General features: G+C 50.9%; 1 protein-coding gene across 1 annotated transcript in view; it reads left to right on the plus strand.

Annotated features, from left to right (window-relative positions):
• Positions 1 to 856: 856 nt before the first annotated feature.
• The window catches only part of LOC119105323 (junctophilin-1), a 55,955-nt gene continuing 29,828 nt past the window's right edge, over positions 857 to 26,983 (plus strand). The window contains exons 1-2 of the mRNA XM_037228790.1: positions 857 to 1,057; positions 22,139 to 22,350. Coding sequence (XP_037084685.1) covers positions 864 to 1,057; positions 22,139 to 22,350 — 406 coding nt within the window. The 5' untranslated portion in view covers positions 857 to 863. The remainder of the gene's footprint in view (positions 1,058 to 22,138; positions 22,351 to 26,983) is intronic.

The following is a 26,983-nucleotide window of genomic DNA, read 5'->3' on the forward strand; positions in this document are numbered from 1 at the left end:
GCTTGATGATTTGAAGATGTTCAAAAGGAGCAGTCATAGCGCTAGTTCAAAGTTGGCGCCAAGTAGGTTTCTCTGCCTGGTACTGCAGCCTTTGTGGAATTTTACACAGATCATGATCTTAGATATTAATGGGTCGTAAAGTATCCTAAACGTAAGCAAGCACGCACGCTAAAGTAACCTAAACGCACGCAGGCGCGCACGTTAAAAGCACACACACACACACACACACACACACACACACACACACACACACACACACACACACACACACACACACACACACACACACACACACACACACACACACACACACACAGACATATATATATATATATATATATATATATATATATATATATATATATATATGTGCACCGGCCAGTCCGGGAGCTTGTTCATAAGGCTAGACACCCATTTGGGCTCCGTCCTGAAGCCCCACATAGCCTGACGTGGCTAATTCCCGCACCTTGGGTCACATCTGCACTTCGCTCTGAAGGCTTCCTAACCCAATCTGTTCTCCTCATCTTGCTCTGAAGACAACCATTTGCTGCGGTGTCGCACAACTGCTCAAAGAAAAGAAAAAAAATCCGAAGACGATTTTGGCCTGTGTAAAGCACAACTTGTAGCATGCCTGCGATTTCCCACGTTTTTAAAACTTTCGGCGCTCTTTACCGACCGTACGACTCGTAGTCCCCAACAGAGCGCTGACCGTCGCCTCCGACGACGCGTCGCACCCGACGGAGGAAGGCACGCAGCGCGCATGCGCTGACAGCGATCGATGGTGGCGCCACTCGGCGCCGGCGGCCCGCGAGTCGCGCCACGATGCTGGCCGCGGCCGCACCGCCGGCATGAGCGCGGCGGTCATGGCGCAGCCGGCGGCCGCGCGGCCCCCGAACGGCGGCCGCTTCGACTTCGACGACGGTGGCACCTACTGCGGCGGCTGGGAGGACGGCAAGGCGCACGGTCACGGCGTCTGTACGGGGCCCAAGGCGCAGGGCGAGTACTCCGGCTCCTGGCACTACGGCTTCGAGGTGTCCGGCGTGTATACGTGGCCCAGGTGAGCGCTCGAGGGACGGCCTGGGCGTGTGTGGAGCGCTAGGTCGCATTGGCGGCGCCTTGACTCCCCAGTGTTTGTCTCGTTCGTCTGGATGGAGCTCGAATGACCGACACAAGCCGGTAAAAACAGCAAAGTACAAAAAGCCCATGTCTGAGGAAAATCTACTTTTCAGGCCCGCGACGAACGTTCTGAAGTGCCGTCTCTGGATATGGGACTCGAGTGGGGGATAACGATAGAAGCATCTGCTGGTCGCAGCACGTGCAGGCTTGATAACCTGACGATGGCTGTGGGTGTGTGTTGAGTGCGCGCGCGGGCTACCGCGGGTGGGCGGGCTGACCGTGTCCTGTCAGATTTGGGTCAGTCAAGGACAGCTGTCATCGATGGGCGGCGTAACTGTCAGCTAGCCTTCGTAGGAAATGTTGCGGTGCTGGTGTGTGAGAATTAACCAATTCCTTCCATCATGAAAAATAGGTGAGATTAGATTGAAGTCCCTTAGGTCCCTATCCCTATTGGGATTAAATTGAAGCCCACCCCACTTTTTCGCGTTTTGAGGCGCCATCTATCGCCTGCTGAGGGGATGATGCTGCGGCTTTGACTCTTCACTTCATTGTGACTTGCGCCTTTATTGACATCTCGGCACCAGCTATTTGCTTCCATCAGTATACGCGTGAAATATCGACACACCTGTGCTGATCCCAGGTTGCGTGCATATTTTCCTGCCGTGCAATGAAAATGCAAGTGTCGCGTAAGTTATGGCACACGAATCATTAACTACAGTTCTCAGAAGTGTCCTGTCACGTGATATTGTTAGTTCCTGGATGGACGTCCACGCCAGCCCTGTGATCCTCGGGGACCCGCCCATGCCATGTCACCTGAAGCCTGTGCACCTGGCCAGGACGGTATGGTTGATCATTGTGTGCCAAACAGCTGGACGACACAACGTGCCTGCCGCCTGATCGGGTCCTGCCAAATCGTGCACGCAGGCGTGGTGTAACATGACATAAGGCGAAGTCTTAATTCACATCGATTGCCTTCAAATTATGTATGTATTTGTATTTGCCTTCAAATTATGTCACGAAGCCAGATAGTTAGCCGAATTATGCTTTTTTAATCCAATTTAAACTTTACCGTGCACTCAGCGTACGTAATATGTTAAAAAAAATCTTGCTCAATGGGGTGCCCCATAATTGTCCTTTGATTTAACAAATCAAATAGCGCAAGCCAAAAAACTCTGCTTGCTTCAGGGCTCGCTTGCTTGCTTTGAGGTATATTTATGAAAACAGGATATGTAACCTGTGGCCTTTTCTGGATTCAGTAGTTGTTCTTACATCATTGTACCACAAAATATGAATATTATAATTACGACCTAGCTAAACAAAATTTTTAGAAGACTTTCATCACCGATGAGTTAAAGACCGACATTGGAGCAATGACGTCCAGGACACTGAGAGAGCGTTACTTTCGAGATGCGGCCAGGAGAGATATAGTCAAGCGGGCCTGTCATTCCACGCCATTTCATGGCGCATCAAAATTTGACGGTGAAATCGCCTTCCAACTGGAGCCACTGTGCTGGAAAAGCGGTGTCAGTGCCCTCGCAGCAAACGGCGACTCCGCAGTAACTGGTCCCAAGGCCGACATCCCAGCGAAACGTTCGGTCGCTTTTCTTTAGATGTGTTATCTCGAGGTATTTCGTGCTTTAGAAACAGCCCTCCACATTCCAGAAAACTTTGCTGTCATTAACAATAAAGTGTCGCATGATATTAGACACGAAACCGATAACCTGAACCCGGAATACAAACGAGACACTTTTTTGCCTTAACTTTATTCATTAGCTGAAAATGTTTGGCGTAAATGCCTGTCGTAAAGCGCTGGCATTCCTAACCGATGACAACCGGGTTTTACCTTACGAGCTGCCCTTTGATTTCATACCATATTTACGTTCCAGATCATACGTTAGAGGCATTTCTCCGCATTGACGGCAGTTACCAATGTTTACAATGCCTGTTAACATATGAACAACAGCGAAATAGCGCATTCAATTCATTTTCGTACTTCACTAAGGCTGGCAAAACTCAGTGCTTAAAGGAAGTGTACCACATTGACATGGGGTTTCGAACTGAAATAGCCATCTTAGAGATCTTTCGGTGCTATTCACAATCCTGCCATTCCTGAGACCGATGCCGATCTATTACCTGAACTACATGCCCACGAAAAGGAGCAAAGTTATATCTGCGAGAGCATTTCAAAGTGACCTTGGCATTCATGCCGTCATAAAACGTCATTCGAATCCGACCATTCTATTCGTGATGCGACAATCAAGGCCAAAACAAATATGATTGTCGAGGCATTCATATCTGGCGTTTGTGAGCGCCATTTCCAGATATGACGGATATCAATTGACTCTCAATCAGTGTTGTGCGAGGCACGATGACATAATTAAATTATGACGCATTGATGAACACATTTACTGAACAGAATATTCCGCCGTCTGGAGCAGTCCTTTTCACTTAAAAAGTACACCAATAGTTGCAAGTGAGTTCGTTTCATCGTATCTGGTTCTTGCTTCAACATCTTCAGCTACAAAATAGTTCATTTAACTTGGCATATGAAGTCGTAACCAATACCTGTGGCTGTAAGACTTACAGTTCAATGTTTATGCCAACACGCAATCACTTCACTCTCAGTTTGAAATCACGTCTGCATGATTTGTCTTGGGCCACAAGAAAAAAGCATGTTAAGCCTCAAGTAGTCCTTTATTCTGGTGATCCTACAGTAGGGAAGAAGAATGTTCATTCTTCGGGTTTAAGCCCTGTTCAATATTTAATGTCGAAACAACAATAACTAAAACGGCTCCGGCAGTATACCGATCCCGCCATCCGGGTGGCCTGTTGACGCTGCCTGATTGTTATCTATGTTCTAAGGCGACTAACAAGCGGATCGTTATCCGAGTGCACGACAAACACAACCCCGATCGATGGCCAGTTACTTTGCTCATAGTCAGTTCTCGTAAAGACGCAGTTTCAGGTATATGCCATCTGGTTTATGCGACCAATGATGCATCGATGATTATGTGGGGCTGGGGGGGGAGGGGGGGGGGGGGGCAAGGGATGGTCTTGAGCTCACGACGATCAGGGCAGCAAGGAGCGGTGTGGATCAGATGCTTCGCACTGACTCCACTTCCCTGTTTCTGAATGTGTAGGACTTCGCGCAACTTCTAAGCCGTCTGGTTGCCAATAGGTTGAAAGGACAGAAACAATTGTGACTCGACTGTATACCATCGACGATGCATCTGTCGCTTTATCTCTATTGCGACCCGAGATAAATGGGCAAGCAATTGCCCCCGCCCGGCAATGCTAGGTTGACGCGGAGCTACCACGCGGGCAAGATCAAAAGTAACCCCTTCGGAGCTTCTGGGGCAATGTGGGAACCGTTCCAAAAACACCCACCCAATCATCAGTATCAGTCAGGTTATCGCATCATGCATTTCCGAGTGAGTATTTTGTCATTGTCGTGTAGCAGAGTTCTAACACAATTAGCAAAGTTTCGCTGGGCGAGTTTTGTCTCTACATGCATTGACTGGTCGTTTCCTTTTTGTTGTAGGTCATTTTGGTTTGATTCGTCGACTACTTTCTCCGTTTGTCAATTAGCGTAAATCAGACTTTTCTAGTTTACACTAAGCCACCAACAGAAGTGATGCAATGTCGACTTGTAGGCGCTAGCACTGAAATGATTCGGGGAGCCCATTCGTGGTAGACGAAGCGCAATAAATGACTCATTTCAAAAAGATGATGTCATAGGTCATACGAATCAGCAGAGCAAAAGAGTAGTTGGCCTTTAAGGTAAAATGAGCTTGGCCTGGCACAACCTTGGCCTGGGATGTCGGTGGCCCAACATACCACTGAACTCGATGTACAGTGATTCAAGGATGACAACACTGGCTCACGAGCGCTGACTAAGCTCGGGATGAAATCGCATGTTTAGCTCGCACTCGCAACCGCCATGTTATAGCCCCAAAATTCGAGTCAATGTGTGACTGTCAACTAAGCTGGTCATCACACGGACCCCTCATGCGAAAAACGGGAATTCTGATTTGCGCCACGAGTGAAGTGAAAATCCTCGTATTTCTTGAGCGATACTCAGGAAGGACCTGTGGACAGAAGCCGACTTTCCCGACAATGAGCTGATTCTCACGACCGACCGATGAGCTGCTGCCGTTGGCGTCTATCATGATAATCCATGATAATCCATGATAATCCAAGACACGTTCTGCCGCTGCTTTGACACCTTTGGTCTGCTCCAGACCTCGCCAGGCCCGACCCAGCCCAGGCCCAGACCCGGCTCGGACAAGGTCCACATCTGGTTCAGACGCAGCCCGGGCCTCATTCAGACCCATGTCTGACCCAGACCTATTTCACACCCGCCCTAGACCCGGTCAATATCAGTCTAGACCTGACCCAGGACGGCCCGTCGAACCGCACTTGACCCAGACCAGGCCTCATCCAGACCCGACTCAGCCCTCGTCCAGACCCGACCCGGGCCTCGTCCAGACCCTGCCCAGGCGGGCCCGTGCGGCGCCGGTCACGGGCCAAGCCCGGGCGCCGCCGCGACGGCCCGCGACCTTGTGCCCCGGCGGTCGATGCGGCCAGGTAGCCCCTCCCCGAGCGCCGCCACCCCCACCGCCGGCGGCGTCGGGCGGCGGCCGACCGCGACGGCGGCCGGGGTGGCGGCATCCGGCGGCACGCTGGGTCGACGCGACGGCCCAAATACCGATGAGGCGACTGAAAAAGCCGGAAGGAGCGGCGAACGCTGACGTTCAGCAGCGATTTGGAGGCGTAAGAATGTGACACGCCGAGGAGGCTGCGCAGGGACAGCTTTAAAGGATATGGGCTGGTTCTGAGCGGTGTTTGCATGCTCGATTTAGGATGTATTTTTATCGAGTAAGAATGTACACCAACTTGACATTTGTGTAGATACATTCCGAACAGGATTTGCCATAGCGAATGAGTAAACGGGCGTGTTCTGGGACGCGTTGATTCACAAACGAACATCGCAGAGGAAATTACGGCAGAAGTGTGGCGCATTCCAACAGGCAGGTATGCAATGTGGTCAATCTATGAACTAAATGGGAGGTTGTTGAAATACGAAAGCTGTGTCACAGGAACAAAAGCTTAAGCTTTCGTTGGCCTGTCTTCAATCGGTATAGTAAAGAACAACAACTAGATAAGTTTTTACTACTTTCCGTCCCAATTTTATCCGATTTTCTCTTAAATTCTAGTAAATTTGAGCTATGAAGGGCGAAATTTTTACACACGCTCGGTTTTTATTAACGTGCTCGCAATTTGAACTTCGTAAGATTTTTCCGCGATGGTTTCCGAGTGGCGCGGCGTAGCCACGCCAAATTTTGTATAGCTGTAGACAACTAAATAACGGATTGTTTGGAATCAATAATTTGGATATACCTTGTAGGGTTCCTGACCTACGACAGGTCAAAGTCAGGCCACATATTCAGCGAAGACGATTTGTAGGGAATCGTTCAATCTGATGCAACAACGGAGTGTTAGGCGAAGGCATACATCTCTGAGAGAGTTTGGTAGGCAACATGGTAACTGAACGAAAAAAATTCCTATCACCTGGGGTGAGGAATGAAGGTCAGACCAAGGTAAAAACCAACCTGCATTATTGTTCGAAAGCTTGCTGTATAGGGTATGTTCTGGTGCTCTTTTCGAATTTATTGGTAACAGGAACCGCATTATGCTTCTTCCATGAACTTCTCAAGGGTTAGAAGAGGTCACTGACCTAAAATGACTCAGGTCAATACGCTGTTTTTATGAGCATTCTGCTCAACGTAGCCTTCCACGTTTATGCAAATGCAAAACTCAAGTGGTCATGCATGGTTTGGGTCAACATGACCTGCTCAGGGTCAAGGAAGGTAATTAACGTTAAGTAAGCACCAGTGAACTTTTGCTTAGAATATATATCTAGGTTCCGCAAGAGCTTTCGACGCCAATCTGGAGTTCGACCATGTTTGTCCTTATATGAATTGAAGCTCATGACTTAGGAACCTCAAATTTCGATGTAAGTAAGTTGACATGCACGCCAACATACCCTGTGAATCAAGTGCTTCTAGCTCTCTTAGTTTCTGATATCTCAGGGGTCAAATTGACCCCCACCCGAGCGAAGGATATTCAACTGGCCACCCGGGCACCTGTTAAAGCTGTGGGTGTGACGTTTAAGTGAGAGCAACGCTCATGGAATCACAATTTGTATAGCACTTATTTGCACGTTGCATGCACCGCAAAACACATACCGAATTTATGCTCATCTAGATCGGAAGAAATGTCTTTTCAACTGCATTAATTTCAGGGCACACTTTACCCAATTGGCGTAGCTGAAAGCAGAAGGAATTAGTGTTTTAGACCGAGCTCACTTAAGCCTCGCACCAGAATGCTCGCACAGAGTCCAGACGCCCGTTTCTGACTCTGTTGCCAGCGAAGTTATTCTGCTCACTATGGCACCAGCTTCGCTCTGACCGCCAACGACAAGCCGAGCGACAGAAATAGCCGGCGTCATCCGACGGCACCGTTGCACACGTCCCGCCCGCGAGACGGTGTAAGCCCTGCAATCCCGTCCGCGAGGCGGTATAAACTCCGCTGTCCCGTCTGCGGGGCGGTGCGAGATCCGCCCTTCTGTCCGCGAGGCGTTGTGAGCTCTACCGTCCCATCCGCGAAGTGGTGTGAGCTCCACAGCCCCGTCCGCGGGGCGGTGCGAGTTCCACAGTCCCGTCCGCGAGGTGGTATTAACTCCGCCGTCCCATCCGCGAGGTGGTGTGAGCTCCGCTGTCCCGTCCGCGGGGCGGTGTGATTTCCACAGTCCCGTCCGCGGGCGGAATGAACTCCGCTGTCCCGTCCGCGGGGCGGTGTGAGCTCCGCTGTCCCGTCCGCGGGGCAGTGTGAGCTCCGCTGTCCCGTCCGCCGGGCGGTGCGAGCTCCGCCGTCCTGCGTAACGGCTCACCACATGCATCGATGCTCAATTGTGGCACGAGAGCAATGACGAAACATGCAAATACTTTGTGTAAGGAAACCAACCTCTGTGGACCTGACGCCACACTGCCATACTGGGAGATTGGGAGATAACCTGCGCGGAGGGACCAACAGCTCTGGCGTGGCGTGCTCAGCCCACTGCGCGGCCCGCTGGGTGGCGTGCTCAGCCCACCACACGGCCCGCTGGGTGGCGTGCTCAGCCCACTGCACGGCCCACTGTGTGGTGTGCTCAGCCCACTGCACGGCCGCTGTGTGGCGTGCTCAGCCAATTGCACGGCCCGGTGTGAAGTGTGCGCAGCCCGCTGCACGGCCCGTTGTGTGGCGTGCTCAGCCCACTGCACGGCCCGCTGCGTGGCGTGCTCAGCCCACTGCACGGCCGCTGTGTGACGTGCTCAGCCCACTGCACGGCCATCTGTGTGGCGTGTTCAGCCCACTGCACGGCCCGCTGCGTGTGCTCAGCCCACTGCACGGCCCGCTGTGTGGCGTGCTCAGCCCATTGCGCTGCCCGTTGCGTGGCGTGCTCAGCCCGGCGTGTTCAGCCCACTGCACGGCCCGCTGTGTGGCGTGTTCAGCCCACTGCACGGCCCGTTGGGTAGCGTGCTCAGCCCATTGCACGGCCCGCTGTGTGGCGTGTTAAGCCCACTACACGGCCAGCTGTGCCGATTGCTCAGCCCGCTGCATGGCCCGCTGTGGACACCCGTTTCTGGGAGTCTGGCACGAGCGCGACTCCACATTCCAGCGCATCCGAGCGCGCCGCGCCCACAGCTGAAAGGCATACTTGGTGCTGACCTGAACGCCAGACCTCGAGTAGGTTCAGGAGGGCTGCTCCACCTCTAGTCCCACCGGATGCTTGTTTTTTTGTGTTAATTCTAGTAGTGTCCTTGGGATGCGAATAGATACCTTTGCAAGCAAGCCAATGTGTGAGAGGATGCACAACAATTTATTATAAACACAACTGTGTAACAAATTAATGCTAAACGCGTCGAGGAGATTTTTGTGCGGGCCTCCTACACCCCACCTAACACCTCACCTAATCTGCAGCCTCTGCCTCTTAAAAACTGATGCTGTAAGTCAATGCCACTTTTTCTGTGCCTTGACTTAATTTCCGAGAACAATGGTCTTTTTTCTATGCAGGTACCTATTTAGACAAACCTTTTTCATTTCAAGGGCCTATTTTGTTTGAATTAATGCTCACGTCATAGGTCAAACTTGTGCACCACATGCAACTATCCACGGCCGCTTTCACCTACAGCGCGTACGCACGGCCTGAGACGCGCATGCAGCCTGGTGCTTGTCGTGTCGACGAACAAGGTTACCTGACATTCAAAAAGTGCAAACAAGGACGATCACCACATGGTGTCCGTCATTACCAGGCGATGCACCGGCCGCGTTCGCCGCCGCGGGGAGCCGGAGCTGCCCAGCTCTGCCTCCACCGCGGGTGTCGCAGCGCGCTCCTCCTCCTCCAGGGTCACTCTGTTGTCCGTCATTACCACGCGCGGGACGCGTTCGCCGCCCCAGGGAGCCTGAGCTGCCGAGCTCTCCCGGCGCCGCGGGTGTCGCAGCGAGCTCGCCCTCCCCTACCGGTGCCACTCTGGTGTCCGTCATTACCACGCGTTGCAGCGGCCGCGCCTGCCGCCCCGGGGAGCCGGAACCGCCGAGCCCCGCCGGCGCCGCGGGTGTCGCAGCGAGCCCACCCCTCCCCCTGCCGGTGTCACTGGCGTGGTGCAATGCGGTGTGGCCAGCCCCAATCAAGGCAGGAAGCCAGCCGATGTCCGGGCGGAGAGCAGACCAGGCGTCGCGAGGCCTCTGGCGCCGCGGCACGGACTGGACGCCACTCTACTGGGACAGGGGACACTGCAGACACGGTCTGCACGGCTGGCCGGGCCCCAGCTGGTGGGGCTGCCGCCATCAGCCAGGCGGCCGTTTCTGCACCGGCGGGGCGCGCCACGTGGACATCCGGGAAACTCTAAACGCGACAATGTTGGGGAAACTGTCTCAGGTAGAGCTTATGTGTGGAGGCGGTACTGTGCGTTCATGCCAACATGAAAACAGTATTTATTCAGTCAGAACAAATCAAACACAACGTTGTAGATTTCGGTAATACAATTTATCGTAGGGAACTTTTGATAGGATGCTTGGATGTGGTTTCAAGAGGAGAAAGTGAAGGCAGAGAGATTATGGGCTTGTCAAAGTAATAGTTTTGCCATTAAAATCCGTGAAAAAATACAACATGGTCTAATACTAAGTATTCCAATTTACGTCACGACGTATTTTTGCCACAATTTTTGTAACGACCATCACCCATGCATAGGCGACGGAACTGCCCCTCAAATCTTCCCAGCGATACACAGAACCGTGCATTAATACCAAACAACATAACAAAAAAAGCTGCGGCACTCCCTGTTAATAGGTGGAATATGCATAAAAGGCTCAAAAAGCTGGTCATAATCAGCGCTAGACATGCTTAAATAACACAATAAAACGCTGAAAGTAGACACCGCTGAAGCTAGCGATTGCTGCCCGCTAAACGAACCCAGGGGGCTCGCTTGCACTAGCCATATTAGTAGTTCCAGTGGCGCACGCGTACAGGTGAACGTGACGGGGGCAACTGGTCGTCGCTAGTAACGAAACATAAATCACTCTCTGCTGGGAGCTTTCATTGCGCAGGTATTCTGCCTTATCATGCCTCATGAACGATGAGTGCTCATGCGTATAATTTCAAAATGACGGCGTCTTGGCTGTGTTGGGCCCAGAGGTATCAATCAGCGGCCCGTGACTGGTCTGCGCCCGCCTTGCGCGCTACTGGGCAGAGGCATTGTCATATATGGACCGCAATCAGCCATGCGTGCAATCACTGTAGAAATTGGCGTTGGCCTTCCGTAGGACGAATCCTTCCATTCATGTTTGGACGTGTTGCCATCTTGGACAGCGAAGCCGGGGAGAGTGGGTCATCTTCTGTGGCCGACGAGGGCCGCGACGTCCCATTGTCACGGGCCTTGTTGGCGTTGTCTGAGCACCCGCAGTCGCGCTGTGACTCTCGGCCCGAGAGGATCACAGCGTGACCCTCGGGCCATGGCCCTCAGCCATGAGTCCGGCACGGTCGACGACCGGTCTCAGGATCTGTATTGCATCTCGGTACTATGATGTTTAACTCCTTCTAGTTGCGGAATTGTATTATGTAAATAAAGCAGGTGCAATGCGTCTCTGGTCAAACGACGACCAAAAAGCCCTGCCAAACAGGATATGTCCTGTTGTGCCCCGCCGAACAGGATAGCCCTGCCTACATGATAGCCGCGCTTATATAATTACTCTGCAATCATATCGTCAATGGTTTGATTCACGTCCGAGCGAAACTCTGGAGTCATATCATCAGCCGTTTGATCCGTGCCTGAGCAGTGCGCTTATTCTGCATTCTGCCGGACTGACGCCACATCGAGCATGCATAATTATATTGCAGGATAATCTCACTTGTGTCGATGAACATTTCAGCAACCATTGCAACGTAAATCAGGTAAGTGCAGAACTCTCTTGCAACAGGAAGGCTCGTACTTGTCTCTGTTTTTACAGGTATTGTGATCACGAATCGCCACTGAGGCCATCGTTAAGTATATATATATATATATATATATATATATATATATATATATATAAAGTATATCGGTGATACATGGATTACTAATAGGCTTTACGTGCTTGTCAAGGCCCTTGCGATTGGTGACGCCGTTGGTAATATTTAGGCAAGCTACATATTGTATTGTTTATTGCCTCCACTAACAGCGTCGGCTGCTGCGTGCGTCGCAGATCACTCATCTGTTTAGTAAGCAGCAGCAGATTCCCTCATGATTAGGTTCTTGTCATCCCTGTGTAGACGCCACCATCTCACTCCTGTGTTTACGAAAATAAACTGTTTACAGTCTCGCCTTAAGCTGTAAGCCTTGAACTGTAAACTTCCCGTCCTGAACTAAAAACTTTTCGTCTTGAACTGTGAACTCTTTCGTTTCGAACTGCAAACCTGTCCACTTAATATTTCAACATGACATCGGAAAAATAAGTAGCATCACACCGAGCTACGATGATCACATTTGTCAACTGTTCCTACTCACGTACGTTTTCTTCCGGGATGAATTTTTGGAAGGACGGGAAAAAAACAGATAAAAGCAGATATGCCGAAAACAACGTGGGTCAGAGAGACCATGCTTAGTTTGCTGTATTAACCATGAATAAAGCTTTCCTGTTTTCAGGAGGTGCAGCTGCATCGTAATTCTAACGCGTATCCTCATACCATCACAGCCGAACGCGAAGGACAAATGCGATGTCATATTGTGACAGTAGGTTGGCGTTCCCCGGGGCTTTGCTTTGCTACTGCTTGTTTCATCTGCATTTTTGACTTGCTAGAACAAATACCCATTTTTTTTTGTAGGGCCAATTCCATGAATGACAAATAATTTGCAGCTCGGGTCGCTGCAGCATATACGAGTGGATTTGCTGAGAAACTGTTCATGTGAGAAATAATGAACATTTACCCAATAATCTTTTTAGACTGCGGTTTCATAACTTAGTTTTCCAAGTTTAAACGTCGACGTTAAGTTTATATCCCTGGTACAATGCCAGACGACGCGTTGATATATGCTGGCGTGCTAGTGTATGTTCAGATGTAGATGTATGATGGCGTGCTGGTGTATGTTTAGATGTGGATGTATGCTGGCGTGCTGGTGTATGTTCAGATGTGGATGTATGCTGGAGTGCTGGTGTATGTTCAGATGTGGATGTACGTTGGCGTGCTGGTATATGTTCAAATGCTGATGCATGCTGGCGTGCTAGTGCATGTTCTGGTGTATGTTCAGATGGTGGCATTAATATTTAGATGGTGTGTCGTGTCGTTTGGGTGCAGATCGCAGATACACCCACTGTACGGATAACATCTCAACGTATTTCGTCATCTTGTCTGGCAAGAGTAATGTCGGGGTGTCAAACATCGTTTGGGCTTTGGGCAGGATGCCAAGCTATGGTTGGCTGCCATCATCTTTTATTCGTTGCGAGACCACAGGCAAATCGACAATGTTCACTCTACATCGATTGTTTTGTCATGAGATCTAAAAAGGCTGCTGTCAACTGAGAAACCTGTGGTATTAAAACTCATAGGCCTCGCCACGCACATGTAATGTCCGTTAGTCAATGCATGACCTAGATGACTAACCAAGGCTGCATTTGTAAGTCTAGGCTATTCCACTTAAGCAATCTACATCATACTGATGAGAGATTGCACGCGATCATAAGGAGCTCAGTTCAAATCGCATTCTGACATCTACGCCTTTCAGCTCACATTGAAAGGTCGACCCCTTTGTGAGCTGTCTTTACCGGAGGCTTGGAGATTATTTCCGTCGCGGACTTCCGGCCTTTTCAGGGCACTACGTTGTGCTGTCAAGAACTATTCGTAAAAGGGTTCTGCTTCGCGGATTAAGCGGCTGGCCACTCCCTCAGCTTCAGAATACATGTGATGTGGCTGCATGATAGACGCGTTGTTATCTTGCGCCCTCTTGATGTTGAGTTGCGCTCATGCGTTCGTCAGTTCGGCATCGCGAGGGAGTTTTCGCCAACCACGACAGCTGGAGGTAAGCACCGTCGTGACAACTCCAGAATCTGTCCCGTTGGATTGCACAGGTTTGAAGTTAAATCGACAATCCTGGTTGTTGACATCTTGAAAACATCATGTTGGTATATGTGGTACGACTGATGACGTCACAGGCGAAATAAATTATGGGAAAAATTATCGAAATCGTCCAATCAACGAGCGTGTTCTTATGTTGTACTCAAACCCCAGAGGTCTGGTCCGATCAGAACCAAGTCAGGTCAAGGTTAATTCAGATAGATTCCAGTGAAAATAAAGCTGTCTGAAATTAAGCCAAGGGTAGACCGGCCATTGCAGCAGAATTTCTGCTATTTCACGTCACACAACCAACGTCAACATGATGGCACGGCGATGGCTGTTGCTTCGTGAAAGGTGTTGGTTTTTCCCACGCACTCCTCACAAATGCGTGACCAAACCAATTTGGCTTCGGGGTTTATAACTGACCGCACGTGACCTTCATCTATGACCTGCTGAGATGTCTTGCCCTATGGCGGCTCCGACTATCACACCACCGAACTAGCTGATGAATTACATCAAAACAGGCCAACAAGACAGAAACTTATCATTGCTGTATGTGGAGGAGGCGCAATGGAAAGCTCCTAGGATTGCCAGGTCTGAGGACGGCTTCGATTCTGGTCTTCATGTTGCTAAGCACCGCTCACACACGACAGGACAGGCATACGAAAGGTAAAGGCGGTATCATACCGCACGACAATTTTCTGTTTTTATAATATACCAGTGAGACGCCCTTTCCGACGTGAAACGAGTGAGGTGATACTAGACGTGACTGTTATCACCTGGCGGAGCGGGTGATCAGCGGGCAAAGACGGGTGTATTCATGGTTTGCGTGTGCATGATTGTACAATTATAATAATAATTGTACGCGTCGACCAGTTATGCTGACACAATTGTTCGTTCCCTTCTCCGTCAGTGTTATATGATCTCATGCCGCTGCGCCGCCTGACCGCAGAGATTTCACGCGGTTTCCGATGCGGGTTCTTCAGTATTTGCGTGACTTAAACATCTTCCGTTTCCCTTGTCAGTCAAATAGACAGATGGAAGAATGGTTACAACGCAGCATTGAATGAATACGTCGCCTGATCGCAAAGCCGGTATTTGAACGCCTTGAACACACCACATCGTAGCTTGTACAGAATTTTGAGACTTGTCGCTGGAAGATTTACGGCGGGTCGATCAGTGGCTGCAAGATAGAAACCACAGATAAAGCGTGCCTGGTTGTGCCGCCATGGTTAGACAGCTGAAATACCAGATGTACCGTTACTTAACAGTAAGACTCGCATGACATGCTTCGTATAGTTTGTACTTGTAATTATGCTTTGTCGGATGTAAGGCCTGAAAATAAGCCACCTCATGAATATATGAGCAATACAGTTCACATGTCGTTGACTAAGCGCGAGCCAGAAGGTTACGCAAATACGAAATAACATTTTTGAAAATTAGAGTGTGATTTTTTAGAGCGCATGCTGCTGAGACTGACATCTCCTAATACACGTTCAATTTGAATCAGTAATGGCTGTTCCTGACTAGTGTCTGAAATTGGTATATGCCTGCTTGTTACCTCTGTCCTTTCCAGTTTAAGTTGAATCATGACTACTTTCTCAATTACGAAACGCGTGTTAAGTGCATCTATTGACGTGTAAATTTTTTGATTGAATGGTTTCGCCAGTTTTCCATACGACTACAAAAAGAATATGATTACGTCATCGGTCAATACGATTGTGTGTAGCCGGTCATTAAATTATTAATTGATTTGTTGCTCTGGATTGTTTTAGCCTGCTGCTTGATTGCTCATCATGTAATATATAAACATAATGACCCAGCTGTTCCGAAAAAAACACGGACGTTATAAGCAACAACTATTTACAACGAGCTCATAGTTAAACACGTCGAATATTCCAAGGGGAAGGAAATTCATCCACGCCCAAATTTAGTGGTATAGCTGTCTACACCAGAAGATGGGAGCTTAATCCAGTGAGAATGCATTCCAAGCATCCTTGGGGCTCCAACAGGAATTTTGAGGATTATTTTATGTGATCCCTTTCATGGTCACCAAGTGTCTAATGTTAGAAATGCAGTTACTGGGACCCCAGATCCAGCAAGGTATGCAAAGCACCACTGACACTTCAAGCTTTGAGGCTGAAATAATATGGAACATGCACGCGGGGTAGCACATGACGTGGCACACGTGTTATCGTTTGGATTTTTGAAATATAGGCCCCCATTCCACCACCAACTGCCACACCGCAGTTAGTGGAACAAAACATTCCCCATCAACTTCGAGGTGGATGATCTACGGTCACCACCGTCATTATGTTGTCATTATACGCCGTATCACCGTAATTATCATTAATACATCACCGTCAACAAGAACTGGCGGGCTCGACACAGGCCGGGTCCATGCACAAACGTCGACAAAAGCTGCACCCTGTGCCGCCCTGTCCTGTTTAGTAGACGGGCAGTGCCGCTTACGATACGCGATTGGACGCTATCATGCTATGACGCTGAGACAGCTGATTGTCCGAATGCTGTCAATCTGGCAACAGGCCGCTCAGTGCAATTGCATGAAATATTTTGCGGAGAAGGCGAATATTTGTGAAAGAAGCCAAGTTATTTTATATAGCTGAACTGGCAGGTATCAGATGTTTTCAAGAAGTGAACTAGATTTTATTCGGATTGGAATGTTACGCATGTGACTTCAGGCACCGTTCCTGCTAATGATGTTTCCTGCGTTCAACGAAATGTGAATCCCAGCCTTGAGAAGAAAGCAATAGTGATGGAAAAAGCTGTTTTGTATGCTGGTTTTCGTTTTAACATTAAATTTGTTACCTAAATGACAATGTTTTTCTCGCAGTTACACTTTATTTCCGGTTCTACTTTTGGCAGCATTGGAGCTGTTGAGCTAGCGATTTGTGTGAGGAAAGTAAATTTGCTATTTTCTTAAGGATGATCCTTGCCCCAGACTTAGTCATGGTGGCCACCCTGCTGTTTTTCAGAATCAAGTGGACAAAGAGATGGGTACTCGTGTTGGTCCAATATATTTTTCGGGCACATCGAACTTTGTATTTTGAGATCCACTGAATTGTTCACCGGACCAATATAAAAGCATACATTAGCATCAACATATTTAGTCGTTATTTCAGTGAATGAAGTGCTCTGGAAAAGAAAAAAAATCAGCTCCCAAATGCGAATGCCGCATTGCCCAAAAACGCTAACTTAAACAAGGATTTTCTTTAAAACAAAGTAGAACAGGGGGTTTGCCAGAAGTTGTGCGTCATCGATACTTATAAAAACCGTAGGTCCAAATAAGGGTACACTAACGCCCAAGAATATTGGGTAAATAGCGTTGGGCAGTCAAGTTTAACAAGTCACGTGGCATGTTACCAACGCAATTTTGTCTTGGCACATAGTAGATGGTGACTCTTCGCCGGCCTTGCTCCTGCGGTTGTTTGATATGTTGATGGCATATGCAAGCTGGCCACTCAAATTCCACATATTTGCCACCATTTGCTAAATTTTGATAGCGTGTCCTTCGTAACAATGCTTTGGATCATCAGGCTTTGAAAACAATGTCCACAGGTTTCTTTCGGTGCCGCTCGTAGACGGCCTGCTTTGGTCCAGGGACCACTCGAGGCACGTCGAGCCCTGAACTAGGCACAGCCCCAAACATTGCATCTCTCGCCTGTAGTCTTCCAATGCCACCGAGCAAGCATGGGACTGATGGCCGGTGACACTCGCGACATCACAGCTCCGTGATTTGACTTGGCATCAAAGTGACTTTAAGGCCAGACTGTATCAAATTGATTGCGTGATGTCTGCTCACAGCTTAGTGGACGCACGTTTATGTTTTTATAGTTATTCCAATATTTATGCGACAGGCACACGATTATTTGCGTGCGCAACTTCGTCGATTGCGTTACACCACCCACAAACGTTTCTATTGTCCTATAACTGGCACCCGAAGGAGGCGAAGATGTCACCGCAAGATGTCACCGCATGCTTCCCTGGCGGACCAAATCGACAACGGCCGCTAACATCTCCCGGCGCACCAAATACCCGCCGGTCTGGCAGCACCGCCGCCCGCGACAAACTATCCGCACCGCCAGAGCTTCCGGCCGTCGGTAACGTTAGACATCACGTGACGCGCGGCGCGGTCCGCGGGCGACACCACGTGACCGGCCCGGGGCGACCGGCGGTGACCCTGAGACTGGCCCTGGGGCGAATTCCGGGCATTCGCGTCGGCGGTTGGCCGGCGACCAGCGGTCTCGGTCTGGGAGCGCGCCGACCGCCGACCGCGCGCGGGCAAGCGTGTTCGCGGTCTGCTGACGGCGCTCACGGTGCGCTGGTGCGGCGGGCGAGCGTGTTCGCGGTCTGCTGACGGCGCTCACGGTGCGCCGGTGCGGCGGGCGAGCGTGTTCGCGGTCTGCTGACGGCGCTCACGGTGCGCCGGTGCGGCGGACGAGCGTGTTCGCGGTTTTGCTGACAGGTGCTCGCAGCGCACTGCCGGAGGCTTCTGCAGTCTGCTGGGTTGCCAGCCAGCTGTGCCAAGGCTAGTAAATGCCTGGGGTGCGGCCGCTCGATTGAGCGCATGTATTGTGTAAAAGGATGGACCTTATGTAAAATTAAAATCTTGTCAAATTTATCATCACACTCGGTGTTTGTACCCATTGGCATTCGGCGTAAGAGGAGAACTGGGTGTAAAACTGACGGTACCTGAATGGTTGAGTTCAAGAACTGATGCAGAAGACCGTTTCTGAAATAGTTCTGGCATGTCGCGTGTTTGTGAGCTATCGATCGCGCTATCGGACATCTTTGCAGGCCAATCAGCAGACATTATAGCCGACCATATTGCGATACGGTGTTGATTAATTAGATCGTGGTTCATTGAAAGAGATTGACTTCCACAATATTCTATCATGACTTTAGTCAAGTCGTGACGTAAAACATTCAGGTATATCAACAAAAGCAAAAGTTTTGACACAACTTTTTATTGCATGTAGTGTAGAACGCAGTTACTAATATTTCAAGGATTTTACTGAAATATATTTATAAGAGAATTCTTAATATTGCAATTTGTACGGCTGATACAAACAATACGTAAAAATACACATTCATGCGTCATGTCATTCGAACGCGTGGAAAAATACGTTGTGCAAATTATCACCATTTCGCTGCCAAAATGTTGCATGCGGATTCATGTTAGAAGCAGTTTATAACGCGTAGAAATGCCGCCGATGCAAGATAACGCCAATGGGTACTAGTCACCTCTGATGAACTGCTCGCTGAGAAATGGCATTGGAACATTGGACACAAAGTTGCAACTCCGGCAGCAGTACAAACCTCATGGCCAACTATGTCGCGTCATGGTCAGCCACGTCGCGCGGCAACAGCTCAGGTCGCGTGAGTTATGTGCGTGATTTTCCGGTTTCGGAATGCCAACGCTCGTCGTAACGATGGATAGTTATAAGTTTTCTTGTCATCTGCCGGCGATACTGCTGGTTTTCAAGGCATGCTTTTAAAGCGCGGTCGTGAACACCGTATGTGGACGCGAAAAGCAATTATAAATGCAGTGGGTTGAGACACGGTTCCATGGTAAACAGTGACACGGAAACCTGAAAGCTTTCCAGCCCCTGTTCTGTGGCATGTTTATTCCCAGAAGGCCCTGCATGTGTCAGTGGAGGCGAGTCGCGAACAACGGAGTTTTCGATATTCGTTTGTCCACTCTGACTAAGGCTTGGCGAATGCCATCATTCGTGATCAGTCCAACGTTTCCTCGTTGTTAGTGTGAGTCGTCGCCACATGGGCGGGGTCCGTGGTTGTCGGCAGAAGACGCTCTCGTGCAGTTAACTGTGCACAATGCAACATCATGCAATACGTCAAAACCGAAGGGCACAAGATCTCCCCTACGCTCAGGGAGGCGTGTTTCCCTAGTCCCAATACAGCAGCTGCCGTAAACATTATGACGACTTCGTTCGCATGCATCGTGTGTTCGCAATGGCTGGGACGCCTGTGTTTTCGAGAAAGACAGCTGTTCCTTGACCAAATGACTGTGGTGATCTCGAGCCATCGAATGCAAATACAGCGTATGCTTTGTTATGTACAAGCAAATAAAACTGTCTTAATGGAATGGTGCCTGCTAGACCAGGAACAAGCCAAAAAGCACAAAAAACAAAACGTCACCAAATGTAGGCATACCTGTGCACATTGATGACCAGAATAAGCTAGGTCGTAATCTGGTCATAAAACGCATGCGGATTGCATTGTCTGTAAGCGGGTGCGCACGACACAGACGATTCGACTAGTCATTTTGCCGTTCAAAGCATCGTGCGCTTCTCATCGCGAGTCCTGAGTTGCCACGCGGCACAGGGAATCGTTAAGGTCGGTTTTCGTCGTGAAGAGCGATGGCACGCCATGGGCTCAACCATTCTCCTCCGAGGGAGGTGGGAGGGAGGGGAGCGCTGCTACGGAGTTTGTAACACATATTCGTGCCGCAAAAAGAGGTCCTGCTTGGCAAGTGGCGAAGCTGGGACTGAAGCCTGACCATGACACGTGGCTTGAGGTGACCAGTATATCACCCCTGCAGTGTTGCTGTACTGCCTGAACGCACGCACGGAGCTGAAGTGGGTCGCTGACACATCACGCGGCCACCACGTGTGATTTACTGCACAGAACTGGTCCGCATGCCGCTGACAGTGGCTGCGTGCCGCGCTGTGAGCTTGGGCTGGCAGCAACCGACTGCAGCGCACTCGTTGCGCAATATCTGAAGCCGGTCTAGGCAACGCAGCACGCCCCGCCAGCCAGCGACGACGGACCCCTGACGGAGCGAGCGATTTTACATGGCTGATTTCCATGCAACGCCGCAGCGTTAAATGCTATTTCCCACAGTCGGGGGGAGGGGTTGCTGGTACGCCGCCCGCCATTCGACAACGGCTGCCTGCTGAGCGGCGCCGCGCGGTATTTTCAAGACTCCGCTGACCGCCGGCGCCGACAGGACGTACACACGCACCAGAGGAATGCAGCGGCACACGGAGCGCCCTCCGCGTCGACCACGAAGCCTCGCAGGGGCCGTCGGGAATCAGTGGAGTGATGCGCTAGTCCTTAGTGTGCTGCCACTCAACACTCGCTCAGGCGGTGCCGAGTCAGCGCCTATGTCATCAGAAAAATCGTGTCCCGCCAGATATCCCGTCTGATGCATCTTTCACGCGGTGGCCACGCGCGCCCGCCAAGACTCGCCGTGCGCTCCGGTGCACCGGGCTCAGCCGGCCGGCAGAACCTCCAGTTTCCGCAGAACTTATCAGAATTCTTGGAAGCTCGCGGCGTGCCGGGTGAAGCTGAGCAGCTCCCGTCTGCAAGTCTCGGCGGCAGGCGGGCCGCCGACGGCATGCTATTGATGCGGATGCACGAGCGTTTGTGACGTGGCAGCCGCTCAGAGAACGGCGCACGCTCGATGACGTGCCGACTTTTCGCACCCGCAGCGGCCGAAGGGAGGCGAGGTCAGCAAGTGTGATTTAACGGCGGTGCTCTGAATCATTGCCTCTGCCTAGGCGGTAGATTGTAAGGCGTGTTTTAAACAGACGATAACGCAGAAGTGCACTTATCGCGCAGCAGCTGGCTTAAAGTTCAACGGCTAGCTTGCGTTGGCCTAGTTCACGATATGAAGGTCGAACTGTGAAGCACTTTGCCAGTGAGGCAGGTACAGCGCACTTTACCCAATCTACCACCGGTGTAATTTCGCCTAATATGTTGGCGAGTGCGACATTCCCTACAGTGCCGAACGTTCACGCAAAATGGACGAAAAACTAGAAAGTCTGTCGACGTGAAACTCTGTTCGCTGTTACGCGTGGGGCGATGTCGTGACATACGAAAACACTTGAAGCTTTGCCGTTTATCGAAACATTCGTCTTGTGGAAGGCGGCCGAAGATCCCCACTCGACCTATGGTGATGGCGTTTATCTGACTGCGTTTATCGCGAGAGGACCATTCTCGTTCAGCCTTCACCCATGACGCCCTGCTCGAAGTGTTGTGTGACGCTTGATCGTAACTTTCACAACCTAACACACTTTTTGCTGCATCCCAGGTGGATAAACCGGTACCAACTGACCCTGCCATAGTCGGTTACATTCACCCCATCCGGTCAACGCCCACGTGCCACGGCTGAGGTCACCATCAGTATACTAATCTAGAGGCACTGGACTTGAGTGTTAGAGGACGGGCTTATGCAAGAGTGCTGCCCTACTCCACATCACAAAAAAGCAAAACATAGCCAAGGTGGTGAAAAGAATCTCAACGCGTCGCTCAAAAGCCTTTTTACTGAAGAGGAACCAGCGAGATCCATTGTGTATCGTTGCTATCACACCCGTAGCTTCCGTGACCTGACCGGACCTTTTGTTGCAGCGGGAGCACGTACGAAGGCCACTGGCAGAACGGACGCCGCCACGGCCTGGGTGTAGAGACGCGCGGCCGGTGGCTGTACCGCGGCGAGTGGACGCAGGGCTTCAAGGGCCGCTACGGGGTGCGCCAGTCCACCACCTCATCCGCCAAGTATGAGGGCACCTGGGCCAACGGTCTGCAGGACGGCTACGGCTCCGAGACGTACGCCGACGCAGGTCAGTCACCCCTGGCGTGGCCGTCCCCAGGTCGGCCACCTCTGGCGCCTGCTGGCTCGTACGCGGACTCGGAGCAGTCCCGGCCGCAGGCTCGGCTCACCTGCACTGCATTGGCTGATGCCGGGTAAAGGCTGGGTTACGGCCTGAACACGATAGCGTCGAGGCCGGTGTGTTGCTTGGGTCAAAATAAGACTTATGTGTTCGAGTGGTGGCTGGAGATTCCTTAAAGCCATGAGCGTTAACGCTATATTGACAATAGTAAGTTCTCGAATTATGCATCATTCCGATAGCTTTTCAAAAGCATTTGGACTTTCCAAAATATCCAAGACGTTTTGTTTCAACATTTTTTTTAGCGACAGTTAGCATATTCTTTGTACACAGAATGCCTCGCTACTCCGTTGCAGAGGTTTGTGACGTTAATGCCATTCCCAGGAAAATGTTTCGTACCATATTTTGTTGTCTATTTATTTCCTGCTCCAGTATTAATGTTGCATCGGATATTTTTCAATAGCTCTTTTAGTGACTTGCCAATGAGGAAAATGGCTCAAACGCTTGTCATTTTTATCATACGATCTCAGAAGCAATGCTATATGGCAGGGATGGTTGGCTAGGCAGGCTGAGATGGCCCAGAAATCCAACCTGTCGTTTTAATAGCGTCACTTTGAAATTCGCCAATTCGCCTGCCTCTCTCTTTTCCTCGAATTCGTCTAAATGCGACGCAATTTTACGTCAGGAAGTCCCCCACGAAGACCTGAACGTCTGAACACAACACACGCTGTCACGCCTAACCGTAGTGGCCTCGCACGCCAATCCCCTATCGAACTTCGTGCAAAGCACAGCGATCGGCCGCCCCAGTGAGCAGGCCAGCGCTGGATCAGGCAGCACCACTCATTGCTGTATTGACAGGCCTGGCCTGCCCCACGCCGGCCCGATTGCTGACTTTGGCCGCAAAGCTCCGGACCAGATGATGAATCGATGACGATGGCGGCGGTCATTCCACCGTCCTTGCGTCAGCTGTTGAGACTGGGCCGGTTCGTGCGGCCCTGAAGCTGTAAACCGTGACGCACCGGACCGTTCCCTGTGTCGGCCTGAGACCAGCCGCTGGAGGGTGCCTCTCAGCGCAGTGTCGCCCTCGGACAAAACTGAAGCACGTTCTAGCCAAACGGCCTTGCTGTTTCCGAAAGCTATTTTAGCTGAACGGCGCCACGGACGAGGGCGCATGGATAAAACACATAGCCACTGACCTCGGACAGTAGGGCCCTCCATTCCACCCGTACTCGTCGCAGCAGTGGGAGCAGCCTTGCTGATGCCTCCCAGGTACATCCGGGTGAGCCGCGCCCGGCCGGGGACGGTCTGTAGACGGTCTCAGGGGGCCACCTGTCGGGAGCGCCGTCTCCAGGCACGATTTGGAACGGGGATCTGGCGTGGGCAGGCTGTGTATATTTGTGAACGGGACTTGTGATGTCCGGGAGCAACAGATCACCGTGTTTTAGCGAGGTTTTGCCTCGAACAAGGGTATGCCCCAGGCTTCCGAGGTTTGTTATTGACGTTTGGTGGTGATCCTCAGCCTGGCCGCGGGCCAAAAATTGGCCTGAAGAAACATCTTACGGCTGACTTAAGATAACATGAACGACAGGAGATGACCTCCGATTTGACACCCTGACCCATCGAACAAATTTTCTTACGATACAAACTACTACACGCAGCCGAGAAAGTCTTCTCAGAAATAGAAAGGTTATAAGTGAAGAGAAACATTAGGAATATGGATCTTTGCGAGCAAGTCGTGTGGGAGAGATACTATAGAGTCCAAGTCTCCTGAGCAGGAAAAATATATTGAGGAAAATGTGTGGCTGGGCCGAACACAAACATTCGCTACAAAAATGCCTACGCAGAACATTGGGCATAATGGGCGCAGCGAAAGCGCTCTACGCGGAATCATTCTCCTTGCAAATGAATATCGTGTGGGTTAAGTTCTTGCACCTGGACACAGGCTCATCCTAGTTTGAAATCGTCCAGTCACGAACTACCAACATATGACTTGACAGTCATGATGACAAGAGCAAGTCTGGGTAAGACATAGTTGGCATACCAAGGAATAGTTGGAAAGTTTTTAGCGGCGTCATCAATGAATTCCAACTATTGGACTCTCACAAGTTATGGCAAAAAGAAACGAAACACGAAATAAACGATTTGGTAAGTTAAAAGTGATCCCGCTAACTCAAGGGCAGTGTTTATAAAAAACCTGTATCAACAATTAGGTAAAATTAGGTGCAATTGGGTAGCAAAAACAAAAACAATTAGGTAGCCAAAAAAAAGGTAGCAAAAGGTATTCAAGCGACTGACGATATAATCAGAAATGATAACATTGTGATTACGAGTAAACTAAGATATTTTACTCTAAAGCCCTGCGTAAACGCTTTTGTAAACACGTATGTATGATTCATCATTGGAAAGATAAACATGCATTTGTTATTGGAAAACGAGCGTTGAGAATCCCAAGTCCCAGGCTTATATTGGAGTGCTGCAAGATTTATATTGGGAGGCTCTGGATTTATTACTATCAAATCATACACTACTTTATCAGGAATTTGACTTTGGTGACGCAAATGACCTCAAATGTGACACGGCGCAGGCATTGTACGACGGGGAATGTGTTATCATTTGTTGAGGTCTTTTATTTTCGCTTTTCTGTCAGGTGTTCATGTTTACGCCCATCCTCCGAAGATTCCGTTGCTCAAAACCCTTACGGATTTAGAGCTGGGTGCTCGTTGGGGAACACGTCTCCTCTCGAGACACTTATGGAGTAGAGCTCTTTATTGATAACTGCGATGGGCCGTGACATTACAGTTCAGTCAGACCTCTTGCCAGGATCAAGACTTTACCGTGGTCCTCCAGACACTATCCCGCTAGCCCAGCCGTCATGAGGCTGAAAGGCGTCTCTTTCGCCTTAGTGTTCGCCATCCCCACCCGCACCTCTACCGCCCCCTGCCCCTGCCCGGTCCGGGCGTCTCCGGGAGACGGCGGCGGCGGCGCCAGGTGCGGAGCCGGGCTCTGTTCGTGACCTTGGCGCCGTCGCCAACTGTGCTGGCTCGCAGGTGAGGTGCCGCCGCCGGCCGCTGACCCGCCCAGATTAGACGATAAGTCCCGGCGCCGGCCGGCGCTCGCCGCCGAGCGCTCTCACTTTCAGCGCGCGCAGGGGGGGGGGGGAGGGGGACTGGACGGGGTCCAGGGCGGCGGGCGTCCCGGGGTCGGGCAAGACTCGGGAGTTATGAGAGGACCGTCCGGACGGACGTTCTGGGACGGCCGGCTGAGACCACTGCTGAGACCGCTGCAGGACAGCTACGGAGGCTGCGGCGACCGTGAGGTGTTTCAGGAGGCGCACCGAGTCAGCCTTCTGTTCTCAGGACTCCTGACAGTGTTGAATGTTGCGTCACACGTTATATACTGCTCAGAACAGCACAGCACGGCACGATGAGTTCCACAGAACAAATCACACGCCACCAAAGTACGGCACGCCTTCTTCACAACTTCCTACACCAGCCATCCATGTGTATAGCGGAATGTGTGTTCTGACAGCCTCAGCCAATCCTTGCCGTTTGGTATCCACATGTCCGGCGTGCTCTGGGCACCTCCTGTGACCAATGATCAATAGAAATTGCCATTGATCCCACCACGTGCTATCTGACAGACGCATACCCACAGCGACCCCACTGCAGCGGCATGTGGATAGCGTGCCTCTCCGTTTGAGTGACCTTGTATATGATTAGCTGGTCATTTGACAACTCCAGATGACAGGTCATCACAGCCACAGGGCCAGTCCGTTTGAAAACTCTAGATGACAGATTATCACAGCTACAGGGCCAGTCCGTTTGACAACTCTAGATGACAGGTCATCACAGCTACAGGGCCAGTCCGTTTGACAGCTCTAGATGACAGGTCATCACAGCTACAGGGCCAGTCCGTTTGACAACTCTAGATGACAGGTCATCATAGCTACAGGGCCAGTCCGCATGTGGTGGCTGAACCCAACCCAAGGTCCGCATGTGATGACAAGACCAGTCTACACCCACGCACTCGAGCAGAACCGCGGCTTTACCCGAAGCGTCGTCTCTGCAAACGCTGCCCGAGGCGAGCTGAGCTCGCTCGTCACTGGGCCAGCACTTGGCGAGGCCGGTTTAATTGGCAAATGGAGCCCTGACGGCCCCGAGGGAAGCGGCCGGCCGGCCACCCCGGAACCAGACGCCCTCAGGTTGAGTGGACGCCCCCCGGCCCCCTTCCCCTGCACCGACGCTGACACTTCCAGCCCCGCGGGCAAATCTCATTTGCGGACGGCGCGTGGGTAAGCGGAAGTGATTTGAGCGCTAGCCGAGTCGAGGGTGGGTGGCGGGCTCTGTCGACAGTTGACCTTTGACGCGGCACCAGCGCAGCAGTCAGCAGACGGCACGGTTGAAAATGCCAGCCTGGAGCCCAGCGCTACGTCGTCATTCCATACCCGTGCTTCAAACTTCTTAACTGCTAATCGTCATGACAGGTGCTTCAACATGGCTCATTGCACTCTTTGTCAGTCAAGTGGATTCGAATAGGATTCTTGCCCGTCATTACCAGGCACTTTCATCGATGAATGAAATCTTTG

This window comes from Pollicipes pollicipes, unplaced genomic scaffold (assembly GCF_011947565.3).
Source record: "Pollicipes pollicipes isolate AB1234 unplaced genomic scaffold, Ppol_2.1 Scaffold_6138;HRSCAF=7277_pilon_pilon_pilon, whole genome shotgun sequence".
Classification (NCBI taxonomy): domain Eukaryota; kingdom Metazoa; phylum Arthropoda; class Thecostraca; order Pollicipedomorpha; family Pollicipedidae; genus Pollicipes; species Pollicipes pollicipes.